Below are 20534 nucleotides of genomic sequence, written 5' to 3'. Positions count from 1 at the left end.
AGAGGCACAAGTAGCAGCCCTACAAATCTCCTCCACTGATGCTTGAGTAGCCAAGGCGGCTGTAGTAGCTGCTCTGCGAGTGGAATGAGTCATAACCTGGCCTGGTACCTGTTTGGATTGGTGTTCGTAGACCAGCGCTATACAAGCCCGCAACCATCTGACGATAGTAAAAGGGAAAACTTTCTTGCCCATAGAGGTGGGCTGAAAGGAAACAAAGTATTATTCAGTTCGACGGAAGGAAGCTGTCCTTTTCATGTAGTGGTGAATCGCCCATCTGACGTCCAATTTATGCCACTCTTTCTCAGTTGGATAACTGGGGTTGGGACAAAAGTCAGGTAAGATGACTTCTTGAAACCTGTGAAAGCGAGTGTTCATTTTAGGAATGAACAATGGGTCCAGTATGTATATGATCCTATCTGGACGAATGATGCACAAGTTCTCTTGTATAGAAAGGTCAGCCATAATTAATGGTAATAAAAAGGAGGTTGCTGACCAGGATCGCCCCACTTACCACCTCTTAAACACCAATGACAAGCAGGCTCCCTAGGTGGTAGTCAGCCTCAGCCTCAATGTGGTGTGACCAAGTACTTGGACAGGAAGGCCCCTGGATAGAGGCTGCTAGCTGCGAGTGAGAGAGAAGTGTGCAGCCCGCTGGTAGCTAAAATGGAGGCCACGCAAGATGGCGGTGGGTGCAAAAAATGAAGGCTCTAGCCTTCCCAATGAGGGGAAAAGCTGCAGCCACGTTGCTGAGCCCTTTCTGCAGTGATCCATTCAGCCGCGTCTGACAATTACTCTTACTATGACGAATCACTGTCTTCACTCTCTCTCGAGTTGGGGTCTGATGCGGAGCACTCTGACAGCCACATGGCGGCTGAAGCAGGCCTCCGAAGCAAGCCCATATTATTCCTTGCCGGCCTGAAGCGATTTGACAGTTGAGAGGTTATTAGTAGTGTTGGAAATACAGCTCAGTTGCTGCTGCTTAGAAAAATCCAAGTTGAAAGTCAATTTCTTTCTCTGCTCAGTGACTGAGGAGAGAGTCAAAGTCACACCTAATGGGCTTGATTGAGTTGAGAAACTGAAGGCAGTTAAGTGTAGGAGGCGTGGCTAAAGAATCTAAAATAACTCAGTGACTGGGCTGACAAACAGAAGTTGAACCTATGCTTGGATTTTCCAAGTAGTGCACAGGAGAAATGGGTTGGCACAAACAGCTGTTATTTCCTACTTTTGCCAAAGGTCTAGAACAGGTGTCTTGGTGCCTGTGACAAAAATACCTTAATTTAAATATTTGTACCTTACTTTAGTGGTAAGGTTGATGGCATCATTGTGATACCTGATGTTGTCCAATTTAATTTACTATGCAATGGTATTTAGGGATGCCCAACTAGCTTTCATATCCTAAAATCAGTGGAAAAAAATGGTGGTTATGACAGTGCAAGATATTTTGTAGTCGTGGCATTTACTGAATGTAAATGTCTTTTCATAAAACTGGCAAATACTATAAGCTAAAAAGTGGCTGCCTAATACTGTAGCCGTTTCCCCTAACCAGTAGATGCCATCTCATGGCTGCTTTTGGAGCTTCTATTCCGTTGACTTAACATGTTATTTAAAATACTATTTAAATACTATTATCAGAGGTAAAGATAAAAAAGAAACTTGAAAATACATGCAGCCTATATTAGGATGAATGTGACTTTAAAAAGGAATTTCTGGTAAGGTGAGAGATTTCCAAGCTTGTCTGTAATTCAACCTATTCCTTAAAACCTTAATTGGAACAGATTTCAGAATATTATGTTATTAGAAAACCTAAAAAGAATAGTTTTTGAGAGGCAAAAGAGAATCTGCAAAAGTATTAAAGCACACCTGCAAGATTTCCATGTTTCAAGATTTTCTTTTATCTACTTAAGGATTAATGGTAAAAAAAGAGATTTATTTCAGAATGATTATGGTAAGTATATATATAGTTGCAATTTATATGCATTGGTTAAGTCTTGTGCCATCATCGGTCACTGCAACACATATCTAAACATTATCCTCAATCTACCATTTGATCATCAAAACAATTTATGATCCTTTCAAAATAGTTGTCTCCAACAAGATGCCCTCCAGATGCACTTGAGTACAACCTCCATAAACTGAAGCCAGAAGCTTCCAATAAGGATTTCAGTTACCTCATCTGAATATCACTAAAGCAAGGAATGTTATTTAGAGACTGCACCTTTTGCATTATTTATCCAAAGCAATTTACATTAAACATAGCTTTTATTCAGCCCAATAATGTCCCTATTAGTGTTACTCTCCAATGTAGATAATCTAAAACATGGGTATCCAATTCCTGGGCTGTGGTCCACTACTGGGCCATGGCCTGTTTGGAATGGGGTTGTGCAAGGGTTGGCGGGCACATACACATATGCGAAGTCCCCTTTGCATGAGTGGCGTCCACTTGCGATTATGCATTAAGTTCCCTCGCATAAGCGGTGACTGCTTGTGCTAACCAAACGCTCACATAAAAGAGCTGTGCACATTTGTGCGTACCTGTCTGTCATTCCCTCTTCTCACCACTGCTGGGCCACCAAGCCAGAAAGATTGGGGATCTAAAATGTACAGATAGTCCTCACTGCCTTGTTTAGTAATCATTTGAAATGACTATTTTTGGGAAAAGCTAGCTTTGTGACTAGAACATTCTACTATTTTTATTAAGTGGTTTAAGCTTCTTTTCTTTAAGGTAATTTAAATAGGCTAAGCTTTTCAAAAGCTAAAGACATCTCTATTATTACTTGTTTGTCAATGAAAATCCAGGAAAAATATTGCCTTTTATTATTTCATCCTGTAATACAACAATAATGATTAAATGGAAGTTCTTATGTGTTTCAAATCTGGAATGTGGTTTGTAGTCTAAATCTTTCCAGTTTGAAATCTTACTAAATTAACTAGCCCAAATATTATATCTGTGAACACATCTCAAAATATAATTATTGATTTAGATTATTTCCTTAGATCATAGAAGGGAAATTAATACCTATCCTACATACTGATCCCTAACAGCCCGATCTAACATGGACCATAGTTAGAAATGATGTGAAATATAGTCAAATGACATGTAGGCCATACTTTGGTTTAATATCTATAGTGACATTCTGGCACTACAAAACACTATTCACAGACAAAGTTAAAACTAATAGTGTTGAGATCTGAAATGTATTTGAATATATAGTAAGTAGCTCTGGTTGGTAGTTGGGCTGTTCATCTGAACTCTGAGCTTGGCAGTTTGGTTGCAAACATTTCATCATCATTCGAGGAGACATTGCCAGTGTAGTAGCCGAACAAACAATATCCACACTAATTGTAATCAAATAAATCTAAATGATATCCAGTTAGCAAGATTGTTAAACTTCTTCATTAAAAAAACTTTATTTGCCAATGTTGAATTATGAACCAGAGACACGTTGAATTACAAAGAAGTGGTGTATTAGTTTGTGTGGTGGAGGTTTCTCTGTAGTATTATAGCGCAGGAGTGTCAGACTCAAGGCCCATTGGCTGCTTAGATCTGGCCCATGGGGCCGCCCTGAAAACAGCAAAGAACCAGCCCGCAGTGCCTCTGCCAGTGAAAACTGCCCTCCCAAGCTCCCCTTTCGCTGGCAAGAGAGTTGCAGAAGGCCGCAGCTGAAACCGGAAATAGCGAGCCTGTTTTCGCCAGCAGAGTGCTCGGGCTTCCACAGGCACCCCCAACATGAATGATAGGAAACATCGCTATAACCCCTGAAATTCCTGCAAATCTTTAAAATGCCAAAGGTTCTTTATATGCGGGCTTCTTTTACTACATTCAGGTGGAGCAAAGGTTTTTCTAATCTCTTAGTCCTTTAAAATTTAGAATTCTTTATTGGACAAGTGTGATTGGACACATAAGGAATTTGTCTCTGGTGCATAGATTCTTGGTGTACATTCAAGCAACAAGTGATAAATCATAATTATAGTCATAAAATACATTAATCATAAGATACAACACACAGTGATAGTCATAGTATACTAAATAAGCAATCAACTAGGGTACTAAATAAAACAATATAAAGTGTAAGATATAAACAATATGCTGACTGTAAACCACTTAGAGAGGGCTGTAGAGCACTGTAAAAGGGTATATCAGTCTAAGTGCTATTGCTATAAGCAACAAAGTTATAGTCATAAGAAGCTAAGGAAATACGTAATAGGGAAAGATGAGAAGGATAATAGTAATACAGCCCTATTAGGCAGTTTGACTTGTTTGATTTGTTTTGGGAATTAGTTGTTTAGCAAAATAATGACATGGGGAAAACTGTCATGCCTAGTTGTTTTGGCATGCAATGCCTCTAGGGTCATCTTCAGGTAAGAAGTTGAAATAGTGTGTGTCCAAGTGGAGAGGGGTCTGTAGATATTTTCATAGTCCTCTTTCTGGCTCATGCAGTATACAGTTCCTCAGTGGGAGACAGGCTGGTAGCAGTTTTTCCCCCCTGCAGTTCTAATTATCCATTGAAATCTGTGTCTGTCTTATTTGGTTGCGATGCCAAACCAGACAGTTTAGAGAGGTGCAAATGACAATAATTTCTTTGTAAAACTGAATCAGCAGCTTCTTGGACATTGAGTTTTCTGAGTTGGCATAGAAAGAATATTTTATGTTGTGCTTTTTTGACAACGTTTTTAATGTTAGGTGTCCGTTTTAAGTCTTGAGATATTATAGAGCCTAGAAACTTGAAGCCTCCGCTATTGATCTTGTCTAGTATTGTAAGAGGTGGTAGGAGGGCTTCTCCTAAAATCTATCATTTCTACAGTTTTGAGTGTGTTTAGTTCAAGATTGTTCTGGCTGCATTACAAGGCCAGTTGTTCAACTTCCCATCTGTATGCACATATGTTGTTGTCTCAAATGAGACCAATCACTGTGGAATCATCGGCCAACCTCAGTACTTTAACTGAGGGATCCTTTGAGATGCGGTCATTGGTATGAAGAGAGAAGAGAAGTGGGGAGAACATACAATCTGCTTGCACAATAGGTGCTAATGTTATGTTTGTCCTTCTTCGTCATAGAACTCTCATTTGTTTCAGTATTAGCACTTTTTGGATTTTGTTACTGTTTTTCCTATATCTGTACTTACATCCTATATTTTATTTCTCCTGTAAATGGAACGTTTCATTGCCAAGTTCCTCTTTTTCCATGCTACTCTATTTCTGGTAGTGAAGTGGTTAGAATGCAGTATTGCAGGCTATTTCTGCTGATTGCCGGTTGCCTGCAATTTGGCGGTTGGAATCCCAACAGGCTCAAGATTGACTCAGCCTTCTGTTCTTCTGAGGTCGGTAAAATGAGGACCCAGATTGTTGGGAGCAATATGCTGGCTCTGTAAACCATTTAGCTGTAAAAGGTCTATGAAATGGAATATAAATACTATTGCTATTGCTGCTTCTTTGAAAACAACCAAAAATTCAGCAAAAAGTGATGAGAAAAATGGCTGTGCAATTAAAATATTAAATCAGAAAAGGTGGTGGAAAGAAGGAGTGAAAGCTATAGGTAGCCTTTTTACTAACTACCATAAGGACTGGTAACGCTGTCGCTATAGTTGCATAAAAGCAATGTATCCATGCTGGACTTACTATATTATGTCCACTTGAATCACTGGTTATTAGGTGGAACATCATGTGATTTCACTTCCACGTTTTCCATTTTGCTTCCTGGAAGCCATTTGTGAACAAATTAAATGACTGCAGGCCACTGCAATGATCATGTATGTGAGGATATTTTCTTCTAGTGACAATATAAGAGCAACCCCCACGCCACCAGAGAGCTGTTTTAAAAAATGTATTAAAACTACAGCTTATACCTGGGATGGCCAACCACAGGTGGCACACAGAGCCATTTGTCAGGGCACGCGAGGTGTTGCCCTGTCAGCTGGCCAGCGCGCATGCGAACACTGGCCAGCTGAGTTCAACCTTTTTTAAAGCCATTTTTCGCCCTCCCCAGGCTCCAGAGGCTTTATAGGAGCCTGAGGAGGGCGAAAACAGTCTCCCCTGCCCTCCTGGAGGCCCTCCGAAGGCTTCAGGAGCTTTCCTGAAGTGCAAAAAAACAGCCCTACAGGCAAACTGGAAGTTCAGATTTCCGGTTTGCTTGTAGGGCCATTTTTAGTCCTCCAGAGCCTTCAGAGCCTTCAAGGACCTTCAGGAGGCTTCCCTGAAAGTTCTGGAGGACGAAAAACGACCCTACGAGCAAACTGGAAGTCACTTCCGGTTTGCTCATAGGTTTTTTTTTAATCCTCTGGAGCCTTCAAGGAAGCCTCCTGAAGGTCCCTGAAGGCTCCGGAGGACTAAAAATGGCCCTACGAGCAAACTGGAAGGATTGTTTTTTGCCCTCCAGAGCCTTCAGGGAAGCCTCTGGAAGGCCCCTGAAGGCTCCGTAGGACTAAAAACGGCCTTCAAGCAAACTGGAAGTCCATTCCCAAACTTCCGGTTTGCCCATAGGGCCGTTTTTTTGTGCTCCAAAGGCTTCAGGGAAGCTCTTGAAGTCTCTGGAGGGCCTCCAGGGGGCGGGGGGGGGGAGAGGCTGTTTTCACTTCTATAAAGCCTCTGGAGCCTGGGGAGGGCGAAAAAAGCATGCAAAAAATGGGGGGGGGAGTGCTGGTCATGCGTGCATGCGTGCTGGGGGTTGCACATTGCATTATGGGTATGGCACACCCACGTGCGACCCCCCCTGCACGCTCCTTTTGGCACGAGAGCCAAAAAAGGTTTGCCCACACTGGCTTATACTATATGCTTATAGCAACTGTTTATCTGCATTTGATATGTAGCATATATGTTTCCCCCTTCCCAATGAGCAATTAACATTATTCCAAAAAGATTCGGGAAACTTAAGGATTAAGGATTAGTTAAAAAAAAGGAAAACTTCATACGGTAAACCAAATTTTAAATTATGCATACTTTTAGTTTGCAGCTATTATGCATTTGCCGAACCAATGCATATTTTGTCATAAAATGTTGCATATACAGAAATATATTCAGTTAGATATAGCTGAAATAACCTTAATAATTTTCTTTGCTTTTAATTTATGACCTTGTATTACAATCTAAGCACACATTTTAATAAAATCTGCTATCATTTAAACATCTGAAAAATATTCTTTATTTCAAGATCTGTTCAGGATGAGTTATTTAGAAGAATCCTGTTTTAAGAAGTATTGACACCATTAAGAAACCAGGAGTCATTCTCATGAAAATAGTATGTTTATGCCTGAAAAAGAATTTTAGACAGTAGTTGAAAATTCAATGGTTGTTCTCTATACCACGTTTTTTTTACATAGTTCTGCATAGCTTCATCCACCACCTAGTCATTGATGAGAATTCTGGAAATTGAACTAACTCCTAGAGAGTGCATTCAGTTGGGACTACTTATCCAGTAATTTGCTTGAAATCTGTTCTTCTATGTGGAACAATTTGCCATTTAGTTTAAATTAGTATAGCCAAAGCACAGACAAAAGAAGTGCATTATTGTACTTCAGCTTGTTAAAGAGTGCTATTTCTTGCCATTTATATATATATTAAGTCAATTTCATTTTTTATTTAAAAGCACTATAACATTTCTTTGCAATATTAGCCTAGAATAAGCTTCTGACTGAGATGATGGACAGAAATTGGCAGTTGAACTATACTTCCATGCAGATAATAGGAAACATCCTCTCTTATACTTGAAAGAGCAGGAATTAGAACAGGAGAAGTTAAATGGCACATAACCCTTCAATAGTTCCCATCACTTTTCATTCTATAATACCTGAATCCTGAAATAGCTACCTCTCTCTGCCTTAATGCAGGAGGAAATGCATTTTGCTTTATTTTCTTTGTAAGCTCATTATGGACCAATCAGCTATCAATAAAATAGAATAAAAATATCTCTCCCAAGGGTTACTGCAGTGGAGAAGTTAAAAAAACAAAGATGTTTCTCAAGACCACGCAATCAAAACCTCTTTCTCTCTTTTATATCTGCATGGCATATCCTGCAGATAAAACACACACGCACCCTTTTTTTAAACTGGACCTTTACATTCAATCACACAACTGAAGGCCCCATATTGGATTATTTTTTACTTCCTCTACAAATGACTCTTACCGCATCTCTTACATAATTTACCAAGCTATTGGTCTATTTCAGAATTAGGTATATTATGGAGCTGGAGGTAATGCTTAATAGTTTTGGAAGGACATAAGAAATACTAAAAAGACACAACTACATCAAAGACATGGACAAGGCTGAGAATTTTGGGAGTTTTAGCCCAAACATTATGTGGTCTATACATGGTTGCTAGGAGTTGAAAATGACTTGATGACACATAATCAATCAAACCGCCACAACACTGTGAGAAATCTAGACATCGCAACTCTAATGGCAAACAGAAAAAGGCAGGAACTTCTGCATATCAGTAGAGCTTAAAGCATTTTTGGGACAGAAGTTCTGATCTTCCTAGTATTTCAGTGTTTGCTGTCTCTCCTCCTGAAATTTAATTAAATAAGTTATAATACTAATGTAAGAAATGAACGATTTATTTTTAACAAAGGAATGAATTTTAACAACTAATAGAAGCTTGACTTTGATCAATACTCACCCTTCTGTCATCTTAAATGATTTTTCCTATAGAACAACCTTTCTAAAATGTAGTGTCCTCAATGTTTCCATCATCCCCAATCACCCATCAAGGCTATTAAATTATTTTGATGTTTGTATGTACTTATGTGGAGGAAAAATAAACAAAAAAAATATCCATTAGATCGGATATTTGTGGAGTATGTCTGTATTTTCAACCACTGAGACAAATTTTACTGCTTTAGTTAGCATAAATCAATGTCTGCTGCTCATTCAAGAGTGACATAGCTGAAAGCAGAAAAGAGGTCAACTTTTCAAAGAGAGAGACAGTCCTCAATACAATAGCTGAATAATACAGGTATATGGACAAAGCTCTATCCTTCTTTAAAACTCTCCTTGATTTATAAATCAAACTATTTTATAGTAGCTGCAATCTGTTCCCTTTTCCAAGAAACTTTATTGAGAATAAAAGCCTAAGAAGACATAGGCAATGAAAAATAAATATAGAAATGATTTAGCTAATGTGTTAGGAATTTATCTAGAAGAATTTATCTAATAGAGAAAGAATTCTCTTCACATTTATTGCTGCTTTGTATTGAAATAGCTACATTAAAGACAATTGAAAGTTCAAGAACTGAAAACTGGAAAGTTCAAACTAAGAGAATAAATATTGTTTAAGATATGACAAGGGAAAAAAGTGGTTTTTTAAATAAACAATAAGAATTGTGTTACTAGGTCAGTTTGTTAGGTCTCATCTAATATTCTTTTTCTGCAGTGGCTAATCCAATGCTTTAGGAAACTTACAAATCATAGGGGAGTGTTATGCTAATAATATCTTCCAGCTCACATCCCACAACATCTAGTACTATCCCAAAAGCATAGTTCCTCAGATACTCAAACTAATTATATAACCAAAGAGATTTAGAACAATGGTTTAGAAATGGTAATAGCAACTATTGTCATTCCTCTTTTTTTGAGGCACAATGAGGTCAGTTAAAGGTTAATGACCTTTGCTTGCATATTTTCTCTCTAAAACCTAGCAGGGGCAGGACTCTTCTGTGATTCATTGTCAATCCATATTATCTGAAGAACTTTATTATCTTGCACTGGTAGAATCACAGAAGGTAAGTATAAAGGGCATATATTCCAACCTCTGCAATGTGCAGAAAAACCAGTTAAAATGCTTGTCAAGCATCTTCCTAATAAAAACCCTCAAGAAATTGATATATCACAACCTGTAGGGAAGACATTTCTACTGGTATAACCATCAAGAAATTTTTAGTTTTATTTAAGGGAAATATTGGTAGTTGCAATATATACCCATTATTTCTGGCGCTAGTTTCCATGGCAATGAAATCTAGCTACCGAATGCCTTCCCTATAGCACCTTTTTATGTACCTGAACACTGATAGTGTATCTCCCTTTAGTTTTCTTTTCTCCAGACTGAAAATCCAAGCTCCTTCACTTTATTCTGACAAAATAGCTTGTTGAGCCGCTGTATCTTCTCAAAATGTGGTGCCCATAATCATATATGGGCTACTGGTATGGACATGAGAGTAAAAGCCTTTTTCTACAAAAATAAAAAACCAATAAAAATTTGATTTCAATTAATTTGTTGATATTTCATATTCTAACAGATAATAAGTTGTCACTGAGAAATAAAAGTTTGCTTTACTAATATAATCCTTAATAGATCAATAGTTTGGAAGAGATTTCTTTCTAAAATATACAGCAAGAAATGGGGGGCAGGCAAAGAGGACAATTAACTTTACACAAAAATTAAGATAAGAATTGCAATTGAGAAAAAATATTTAATTTCTACACTTATCTTTTTCCTATTATATCCCCAGCAGTATTCAATAAATAAAGAACCGTCAATAAAACTAACTGTCTTTGCAGATTGTATCTATGTTTTTAAAAGTTCATTTGGGGGGAAAAATCAACTGAAAGGCAATCTAAAATAACTGGTAATTATTATCCTATAGATGACTGAGTGATGAAGATGCATCTTCTAAAGAAAGGTGATGGAACCAGCCATTGAGAAAGCCCTGGTAGAGCCACCACAATGTAAAAGTAGAACCATGGGCAGGGCCTTCATTCCAGATTTCAGTACAAGCACTGAAGTGAACCAGGTGATTTAAGTATCTTGGCCATTTCCAACATTGTCATAGAACAATGATTTGGAACATTTTATTGTTAATAGTGGAAGAGTTTGTATTTAGAAAATAATGACTTTTATCAAATGAATTAACCAAAATGCTAATTTCCTATTTTATTGTAGGAAAATCCACATCCTCTGTAGCTTTTGGTTCACCAAGTTTTTTCTTATTACACAAGCACTGGATTTTTGTTTTAGACTAACACATAAAGATATGAGAGTCCTCACAGTAATCTTTGCCAATTCAAAAAATGGGCAGTTTTAGCAGGCATTTCTAGCATGTCACACACTGGTTTTGTATTTTTCTTTGTATACCTACAAAAAGGCATTACTGAAGATTGCAGGTTGAGGAGCCCCAAACTCTGTTTCCCAACAGATTTCAGAGAAAGCAAAGAAACTTTCCAGGGGCTATTTTAGTACATCCCATTGCCAATTCAGCTCCATGAAGATTGAGACACACAAGAACATCTGACAGAGCAACCTTGTCCAAATCTGTATCCCCTTGATGGGTTATACTACAATACCCAGTCAAGGCTCCATGTGTGACTCACAGGATTTGTAGTTCAACACATCGGGATAGGGATACAATCAGGTTATGGAAAAGCATTTTTTTCCCAGAAATGGCCCCTTACCCCAAATATAGTACTGAACACAAAATCTAACAAATACTTAGTTTATTTTCCTATCTAGAACACACCACCAATATGCCTGCCTTTCTCTTAATTGTAATGCATTAGCGTGCTGAAATCAAGCGGGCCCTCCCGCACTGCACACATCAGGGAAAGGTGAATTTTTCAAGAGGAAACAATTGAGGAGGGAGGGAGGATGAAGGCAATGCCGATCGCCGTAGCGTCGCGGCTGGTCTGCTGCTAGAGGAAGAGAATCCAACACTTTGGCACAGAAAGCCAACGAAGGGTGAAAATGAAGCCCCTGTGCGGGCAGGGGGCGGGGAACGAGCCCCAGAGCAACAAAGCGGAAAAAGGTTTCGCAAGCACAAAGCCCAACTCCGGTAACAAAAGCCCCCAGGCTGCTCCTTAGCCAGGCGCTCCGCCGGCGCCGCTTCGGCAGTTTCTCTCGGCGGCGCTGGTAGCAATAGCGGGCGCCGCCCCCTTTCCGGGCAAGAACCGAAGGTGGCTCGGATCGGTTTTGTTCCTTGCAGCCAGCCGCTACAGCCCCTCCTGTATCCCCGCACAACACTCTCCGTTCTCGGAGACCCTGCCCAAAGGGAGAGGCTGCGCTTCACCGCCGCCCCACACAAAAGCGCGTCCGCGGCCCCTGCCCCACTTGCCTCCCGTCCTCACCGACCTTGAGCCGCATCGGGCGCCGCCAAGGTTTTGGTCACCGCCTTCCACACGTTGCAGCCCAGTAGGCAGAGGAGAAGTGCCGCCGCCGCCGCCCTACTCATTTTTCCCCTGCCGTGGCAACCGCGGCCGCTGCCGCCAGGAAAGGAAGAGGAGGCGGGGAGGGAGGGGACCGTCGGAGCCGCTGCCCAAGAGGAGGTAGGAGGAGGAGGAGGTGTGAAGAGAACGCATCAGAAGCTGGCTTCCTCCGCGTGGCCCACCGTGATGCCCCTTGCCCACGCCGGAGGCTGCAGCTGCCGCTTCCGCTGGAGAGGCTGCATTGTCACCTTCGTGCTGAGCGCCGGCACCGCTCCGCGGGCCTCGGTTGCAGCGCGACGGCTCAGAGGGCTGCGAGGGGAAACGAACAGCGGGTGGCTCTCCCTAAAGAGGCAGCGAGGCTCCTCCACCATCCTCAGTTTGCTTAACCCCTTCCTTTCTCTCTCCCTACCACGGTTCTCTCCGCAGCTCAGAGAAGACAGGCCAGCCAAAACTTCGGAGCTCCCCCTGCTGACTAGCTCGGGGGTCGTTTTCACCATCTCTTCCCAGAAGCCGAGAGCTTGGAGTGACATTGGGTTTGTACTGCAGGAGTTAAGACGCTGGTCTGCTTAAGAATTGGTCTATAGAACATACCTGTAACACTATGCAAACAGGCACACTTTATTTTGGTATGTCTTCAAGTTAGTCTTACAGTAGTCCTGGCGACTGCCTGGACAGGTCCCCACGATTGGGTGGGTGGGTGGGTGGGGGGCAGATTTCAGAGACAGTTGCCTATTTCTTGCTTCCTAGAACTGAGACAAGAGTGATTGGCCCAAGGTCAACTGGAGCCGAAAGTAGGACTATTTCAGGTGGGGGACAGGGTGTCAGACTAGCAGAAAACAAATTTCTGGGGAAGAGTCATTGGACAGCCTATCTTTATCAACAGTTAATGTTGCAATATTATCATGGCACAGGTATATTTGTCTCCATTTATATTTCTATCATGTAAAATGCCAACTTTTTTTTTCCAGAGAGTTGTCAGCATTTACATTCTGAAGATATGCAAGCAATGTTTTTTAATGTTACATGTGTCTATTTGTAACTTATTGTTAATCTCACCAATCTTTCAATCAATTATCACAAACAGCAAGTTACAATATTAGTAGAAAGCAAAGTGTAAATACTTTCAGAAAAAATAAATGTATATTCCATAAATCTCTGCTATCATACATGGCATTTTTGCATTACCTAAGAATGAGACATTTGATTCATATTTAACAAAGTTACTAAAGTCAATATTTCCTTCCCCCAAAATACATAATCTAGAAATCTCTTTTTGTGATACATTTTCCTGAATAAAAATAATGATAAACATGGATGAGGAACAGAGATGGGTTGCTCTGAACCGGCAGTAGCAGTGGCAGGAGGCTCTGCTCACCCGCCTGGACACTTCTGCGCATATGCAGAAGTGTTGTTATTGCACGTGGGAGCACCCCCAAAACGGTAGTAAAAATATTGGCAACCCACCACTGACAGGAACGTGTACTGGGTGAGTGTGAAATACTTGGCGACAATAGCAACAGTTTCCTCCCCACACAGACATTTGGATGTAAACATTCTAAAAATGGAAAGAAATAAATTTGAAAAAATGAAAAGCTGGACAAAATAACTTGAAAAAATTATTAGGTTCTACCTAAAACTACTCCCAGTATAGGTTATATTTTAACCGTTTCTCTTTTTCTCCTCCTCTTTTTCTCCTTCCCTGCACTTGACTCCAGAACAACTTTGAACAGTTGTTCAAAGAACAGCTTACAATAAAAATACAAAAGACCCCCAAGCTGCATATCAACTAAGGGTCCCAACAGCACTTTATCCCTAACAAGACCTGGGAGAACATGGCCTAGTTTTTAGAGACTTCTAGGATAGCACTATGTGTTACAATTTGTGAATTGCCTATAGTCAGTTTGGAAGTTGAGCGGTGTCGCCATGAAATAAGTATCAATGAATATATGTGGGGACACCATGGATTTCTGGGACAAAATCATTCCATAGGGCAGGCATTGCAAGTTCCTGTCGAGCACTAATCTCATTCCGAGTGCCTATTCCTGACAAGCCAGTTCTTTGGGTAAGAGTTTCTTGCAGCTACTGTTAAGTATCTCTCCTTTAGCATTTTTAAAAAATTGTTATGATTATTTTTGGAAAGGAACTCACAATCTTTGCATGGACATATCCTGCAACTGCTCCTATGCTGCAACAACCATACTAATAGAATTACTACTAAACAGTTCTATTTTTGTTTCCATAAATTCATACTAGTTGTCATCTTTCCCTCCTTTTCTTTGGCAAGACCCCCCCCCCACCAGGTTTATTTTTTAGGAAACGGTCACGTAAATAATATTTCTGTCACGATGTTAAAAAGTTTGCTAGGCATGAACTGACATTCAAGAGTTAAACTAAGAAAGCTTTATTGCGCAGGTCATAAAACAAAATGTTATCTGAAAGTGATTTATTGCGCATGCGTTACACATTCCAGAATTCCTTTCTTCTTTTGTCCGGCTGCCAAGCAGAGCTGGCAGACGGAGCTTTCATTATCAAAATGTAACAATTAGTTTATTTTACTTTTATTTACTTTTATTAAAGCTGTTTGAAAAGATATGCGGAAGGGAATCAGCCCGATCCATTGATCGCAGATATCAGGCGTTTTTTCCCCCTGACAACTTGGTATGCAGAGGTTGGTCAAATGATGCCAGCTGAGATGGCTACAATTTATGGCTGTATTTTCCCTTCGCGCTATCTTATGATAACCGACTAAGGCTAATTAGCCATGTCGAAGAAGAGAAAGAAAAGAAAAAAACACGGACATGGAAAGCGCTTGAAAGAATCTATTTCCTCAGACACAGAGAAACAAGAACCTTCAAACGTATTCCAGGAGCAACAAAGTGCCGAGCCAGATGTGGGGGAAGGAGCTACAGAAGGCAAGATCTACAGACTGAGGTCAGTAAATCTCCCTCATTATCAAGATACAACTAATGAACGGCAAAAGTCTAAACGGCAACTGCCGGCAGAGAAAAAATCCTCCCACGCAGAAAGCAAAGTTTATGAAATCTTCCCAGATGATGAGGAAGAAATGCAAAGCTATCTATATCGATTAAAGCTGTTTGAAAAATATGCTTGGGACGCGAGAGAGTGCTTTAACGAAATAAAGCAAAGTAGGAGGAGCTCCCCCACTCCCAAAATGTCTGAGGACGCCATCTTGTCTTCAAAACAACAGCCTAAGACACACCCCACAGAGTTCATTGGTCAATTAGAACAAAGAGATGTACACGTCACCGAGGTCATGTGGTCCCTTTGAGCCCATTGAACTTCCGGCCATGTATAGAGGGCTGCAGCCAAGAAGTGAAGCTGCACTGCCATCTGCTGGCGGAAAAAAATTATTAGAGCAAAAGATGATGCAGTTTCATCAAAGCTTTAGAGATTTAGCTATGAGCCCTTTAGAAGCCAAAACTTTGCCTCCAAAGGTTAAGTCTTCAACACCCCCTGGCGGTGCGGAATCCTCCCTAGATGGAAAAAGGCAAAGCCAAAGGCGAATTCGAGAAAGCCAATTTGATGTTGCCACGCAAAGGCCAATGATGCAACCCCAGCATCCCCTGGTTCAATAACCAGCTTTGCAACCTGCGCAACAAATTGTTCCGATGCACATTCCTCAGCAGGTACTTCCAGTCACTCCCTTGACTGGTGAGTCCAAATTAAAGGAGTCAGGAGAGAATTATAAAGCCTGGGTCAGTGAAATTGCGCTCTTGCTTCGAAGAGAAGGCACACATTCCATGATTTTTAATCCTCCTCCTCAGCCCTGGACACCTGCAATGAGAGACCTGGAAAACAGAGCAATCACGACTTTACTCATGTCAATGGAAATTGAGATCCAAGGTATCTTTCCACCTGATGCAACTGCCCAAGAAATTTGGGCTATTTTGGAAGATTGCTACAGGCCCGTTTCAATTGAATCTTCATGTTTGCTCATGTCTGAGTTCCATGGTTCGAAGTTGAAACCTGGTGAACGAATTGGTGGACATTTGACCAAACTGAAAAGAATGAGAAGTGAATTGAGACAAAATGGCCATGTAATCGATGATATCCAAATGATTAGCATCATCATTAACTCATTGAATTATGAATGGAAAGATGCTGTTGCAAAGATTAACTACGTGCCTATTGCTCAACGCACAGTTAACCACGTTTGCAGACTTTTAGTGGAAGACGAAGCTATCAGGTTAGCTACACCACATCTGCAACGACCTCCAGCATCGAAGGCTCCAGCCAGACGTCCCTTCCGAGGAAGAGGCTACGCTCCAAGGATGCCAAAATGCTACACCTGCAACCGTGTGGGACATGACACCCGGGATTGTCCCCAACGAGTTTCAGCTCCCGCCACATACCAGCCCAGAGGAACAGATTCCAGAGGCAGAGGTAGAGGCGGAAGACAAGGCCGTCGTGGTCCAAGGCATGATTCACAAGCTCCACTTGTGACACTGGCCATAACCAACGTTCCACAACCTGATCCAAAGTTCGACAGACGTCTTTTGTGGACTTTAGATAGTGGAGCAGCTGTGCACGTTACCCACAGAAGGGAACTTTTCACAGAGATGGGCGAACCAGAGCCCGAGTATCGAGAACTGTATTCCTTCACCAACCACACTTGCAAGGTCATGGGAAAAGGAACTGTTTACATTGAAGAACTCGATACACACATCCCTGATGTTTATTACATACCTTCAGCAACCAGTAATTTGCTTAGTCAAAGTCACTTGTCCAGAGATTTAAAGTTCCAGGTTCACCACCTCGAAAAAGCAAGTTACTTAGTTAAAGATGGAGATATTATTGCTGAAACTATGCTGATTGGTGGTGTTTATTACTTAAAGCCAAAGCCTAAAGGGCAAGCACAGGCAAGTATGCAAACTCCAAAAAGGCACAACGCAGTCCCAGAGAGAGTTGTCCCAGAGAGAGAAAACGTTACTGTGCCAAAGGCTCCTAAAGCCAACAAACAAAGAAAACAGAAACAGATTGCTCAGAGCAAGCCTGAGGGTCCTCATGAAACTGTTAATGTTGAGAATTCACTAACTGGTAAACCTTTGCATTCCAGGTGTATTCACAAGTGGCACAGAAGATTGGGACATGCCAGTTTCCGTGTTCTTAGAAAGATGCCGGAGTTCGCAAAAGGTTTGGATCTAAAGGGGTGTAAGGTGTTTTTGGATTGTGCGGTTTGCAAAAAGGCTAAATCCAAGGCGGCTGCAATTCCCAAACACGCTATACGCCTATCAACACGCATTTTTGATTTGGTACACACTGACATAGTGGGTCCTTTCCCACCAACACTTGGTGGCAGAAAGTATTTTTTAACAATTGTAGATAATCATTCTAGATATGGATTTGTATATCCTATGAGAGAGAAATCTGAGACCTTTCAGATCTTTAAAGACTTTGCAGCGTTTGTTTCTACACAATACCAAGTTCGCATCGCCAGAATCCAGAGTGACCGTGGTGCAGAATTCATGTCTCAGCGTTTCCAGGACTAGATGCGTAAGAATGGAATTCTTCATCAGACATCTGCTCCATATACACCGGCTCATAACGGAGTCGTAGAAAGAAGACAAGGGGTTCTACAAACCATGATGCGTTGTCTTCTAGAAGATGCCAATCTCAGTAACGCATACTGGGGTGAAGCAATCAAATATGCAAATTACATTGTCAACCGTACTTGGAGCAGTGTAATCAATCAAACTCCTTTCTACATGCTGTATGGCTACAAGCCTGATCTCAAGAACCTCCATATTTTTGGTTCATATGCTATGGTGAACACTCCCTTAAGTCAAAGAAGAAAGGGAGGTACAGTAGCAAAGAGACTGAGATTTATGGGTATTGATGATAATTCAAAATGGTACAAATTCATTGATACTAAACATGTGATTGTCATTTCACAATCTGCTAATTTTGAGGAAGACATTGACTGGTCCAGGATTCATTCCAATGATCCTGAAGTTTATTTTCCTAGAGATGGTGTTCCAGATGCCACGCAGCCTGATGGCAATTCGCAGGCAGATATTCCTTCTACCAGTTCTTCACAAACTGATGTTCCGTCTTCGCAAGCCGTGGATGCTGATGCTAGCGACGAACGAGAGGACGAGGATGATGATGAAGAAGAAGAAGAAGACTGGTCTGTTGCTCCTAGACGCTCCAAGAGGGCCACAAAAGGAATCCCTCCACAACGTTATTCATGGCAACTGACAAAAACACCAGTACCTTTGATTTGCAACGTTACTCTTCCTCCAGAGACATTCACACAAATCAAACAGCTTCCTGATTCAGAACAAGACAAGTGGTATGATGCAATGCAGGATGAAATGGACAGTTTAAAGAAACTTAATGTATTCACACCTGCAAAACTTCCAGCAAACAAGAAAGACATTGGCACTCGATGGGTCTACAGAATCAAGAAGAAACCAAATGGTGAGTCTTTATACAAAGCCAGACTTGTAGCTCAGGGTTTCGCTCAACGTTATCCTGAGGACTACACAAACACTTACTCACCAACAGTCAGAACTGAAAGTGTAAAAATTGCTTTAACCACTGCAACTATTCTTGGTTTAGAAGTTTTTCAATTTGATGTGGACACAGCTTATCTACATGCAGACCTAGATGAAGAGATCTACGTGAGAAGCCCTCCAGGATTCCGAAAGCAAGAAGGGGATACCTGGTTCCTGAACAAAAGTCTTTATGGTCTGAAACAGTCAGATTTAATGTGGTATTTATGTCTTACTGACAAACTAAATTCAATGGGCTTTATTAAGTCCGAAACTGATGAATGCGTGTTCACAAAAAGATCTAACAATGCATATGAGATAATTCTTGTTTATGTTGATGATATTGTTTATATTGGTCCAAATAAGAAAATGAGTGAGATTTTTGCCAAAAGTTTGCAGAGATACTTCACACTAAAATCTTTAGGACACATTAGCACTTATTTAGGTGTTCAAATTGAAAAGACACAGAAGGGGTTTAGTCTTTCACAAGAAGAGAAAATTGACCACATTCTACATCATTGCAACATGAAAGATGCTAGCACAACAAAGACACCCATGCAAACAGATTTTCACAACTTAACACATGAACCAAGTCCTGAGTTCGAGGACCAAACACTTTATCGTTCAGTCATTGGTTCACTATTATACATTAGTAGTTGGACCAGACCTGACATCGCACTTAGTGTTAATCTTTTATCACGACACGTAGGTAAGGCAACACAATTTCATTGGTCATGCATTAAGAAGTTGTTGAAATACCTGAAACACACTAAACACATGAAGTTATTGCTGGAACCAACACACGCTGATCAACCAAAGTTGATTTGTTTTGCTGATTCCGACTGGGCGAGCGACAAGAAGTCACGCAAAAGCACTTCTGGTTACATGATGTTCCTAAATGGTTGTCCTGTTTACTGGCAAGTGAGAAAACAGAGTTTTGTTTCATGTTCATCTACTGAAGCTGAATATGCTTGTGTTTCAGATGCTTGTAATTCTCTAACGTGGTTTGATGCTTTGATCACAGATATCTGGACACGTCCTATTCGACCAATCACCGTGATGGAAGATAATGTATCTGTGGTTTATATTTCTGAGTCACATTTTACAGGTTCTAGGTCCAGACACATTGACATTCGTTATCAAAACACAAAGCAATTAGTTAAGCAAGGTTTTGTTAAATTGCAATATGTTTCTACACATGATCAGATCACAGACATGCTTAACAAACCACTTGCCGCAAATCAACACGAGTATCTGCGAAAGAAGATGTGCCTTAATTGATGATTTGATGACGTCAGCCCAGACTAGCAAAAGAAGGGGTGTTAAGATGTTAAAAAGTTTGCTAGGCATGAACTGACATTCAAGAGTTAAACTAAGAAAGCTTTATTGCGCAGGTCATAAAACAAAATGTTATCTGAAAGTGATTTATTGCGCATGCGTTACACATTCCAGAATTCCTTTCTTCTTTTGTCCGGCTGCCAAGCAGAGCTGGCAGACGGAGCGTTCATTATCAAAATTTAACAATTAGTTTATTTTACTTTTATTTACTTTTATTAAAGCTGTTTGAAAAGATATGCGGAAGGGAATCAGCCCGATTCATTGATCTCAGATATCAGGCGTTTTTTTCCCCTGACAATTTCAGTGCCTGGAAGTTGAGTCATGGCAACTGGAATTATTTTCTTGTTGGTTTGAGATGCTTCACCACTCATCCAAGTAGCTTCTTCAGTCTGAGCAAGTTGATTAGGGGAAACTGAGTAGGCAGAGAGTCGTTGGAATGTACCAACTTTTAAAAATTGAAGCTTAGGTGATTCTTGTAATCTGCTATTTTTCTTACTGTCTTTTCATATTCCAACCTAACCTCAGGGTTTCTTCCCTAAAGTGTATAGCAATATGCC

At 40.7% G+C, this 20534-nt stretch overlaps 1 protein-coding gene across 3 annotated transcripts in view; it reads right to left on the bottom strand.

Annotated features, from left to right (window-relative positions):
* FAM171A1 (family with sequence similarity 171 member A1) overlaps nucleotides 1-20534 on the bottom strand; it is a 118822-nt gene that overhangs the window by 87862 nt on the left and 10426 nt on the right. For 2 of the 3 annotated variants that reach the window (XM_081933746.1, XM_081933748.1), the window contains exon 1: nucleotides 12051-12484. The exons of the other annotated variant lie outside the window; for it this stretch is intronic. In XM_081933746.1, coding sequence (XP_081789872.1) covers nucleotides 12051-12150 — 100 coding nt within the window. In that variant the 5' untranslated portion in view covers nucleotides 12151-12484. Of the gene's footprint in view, nucleotides 1-12050; nucleotides 12485-20534 lie in introns of those variants that run through there. 3 annotated transcript variants of the gene reach the window in all.

The sequence above is a fragment of the Natrix helvetica genome, assembly GCF_964273705.1.
Source record: "Natrix helvetica genome assembly, chromosome: Z".
In the NCBI taxonomy this organism is placed as follows: Eukaryota; Metazoa; Chordata; class Lepidosauria; order Squamata; family Natricidae; genus Natrix; species Natrix helvetica.
Note: the sequence above shows the minus strand (reverse complement) of the source record. Positions and strands in the feature narration are given on the sequence as shown.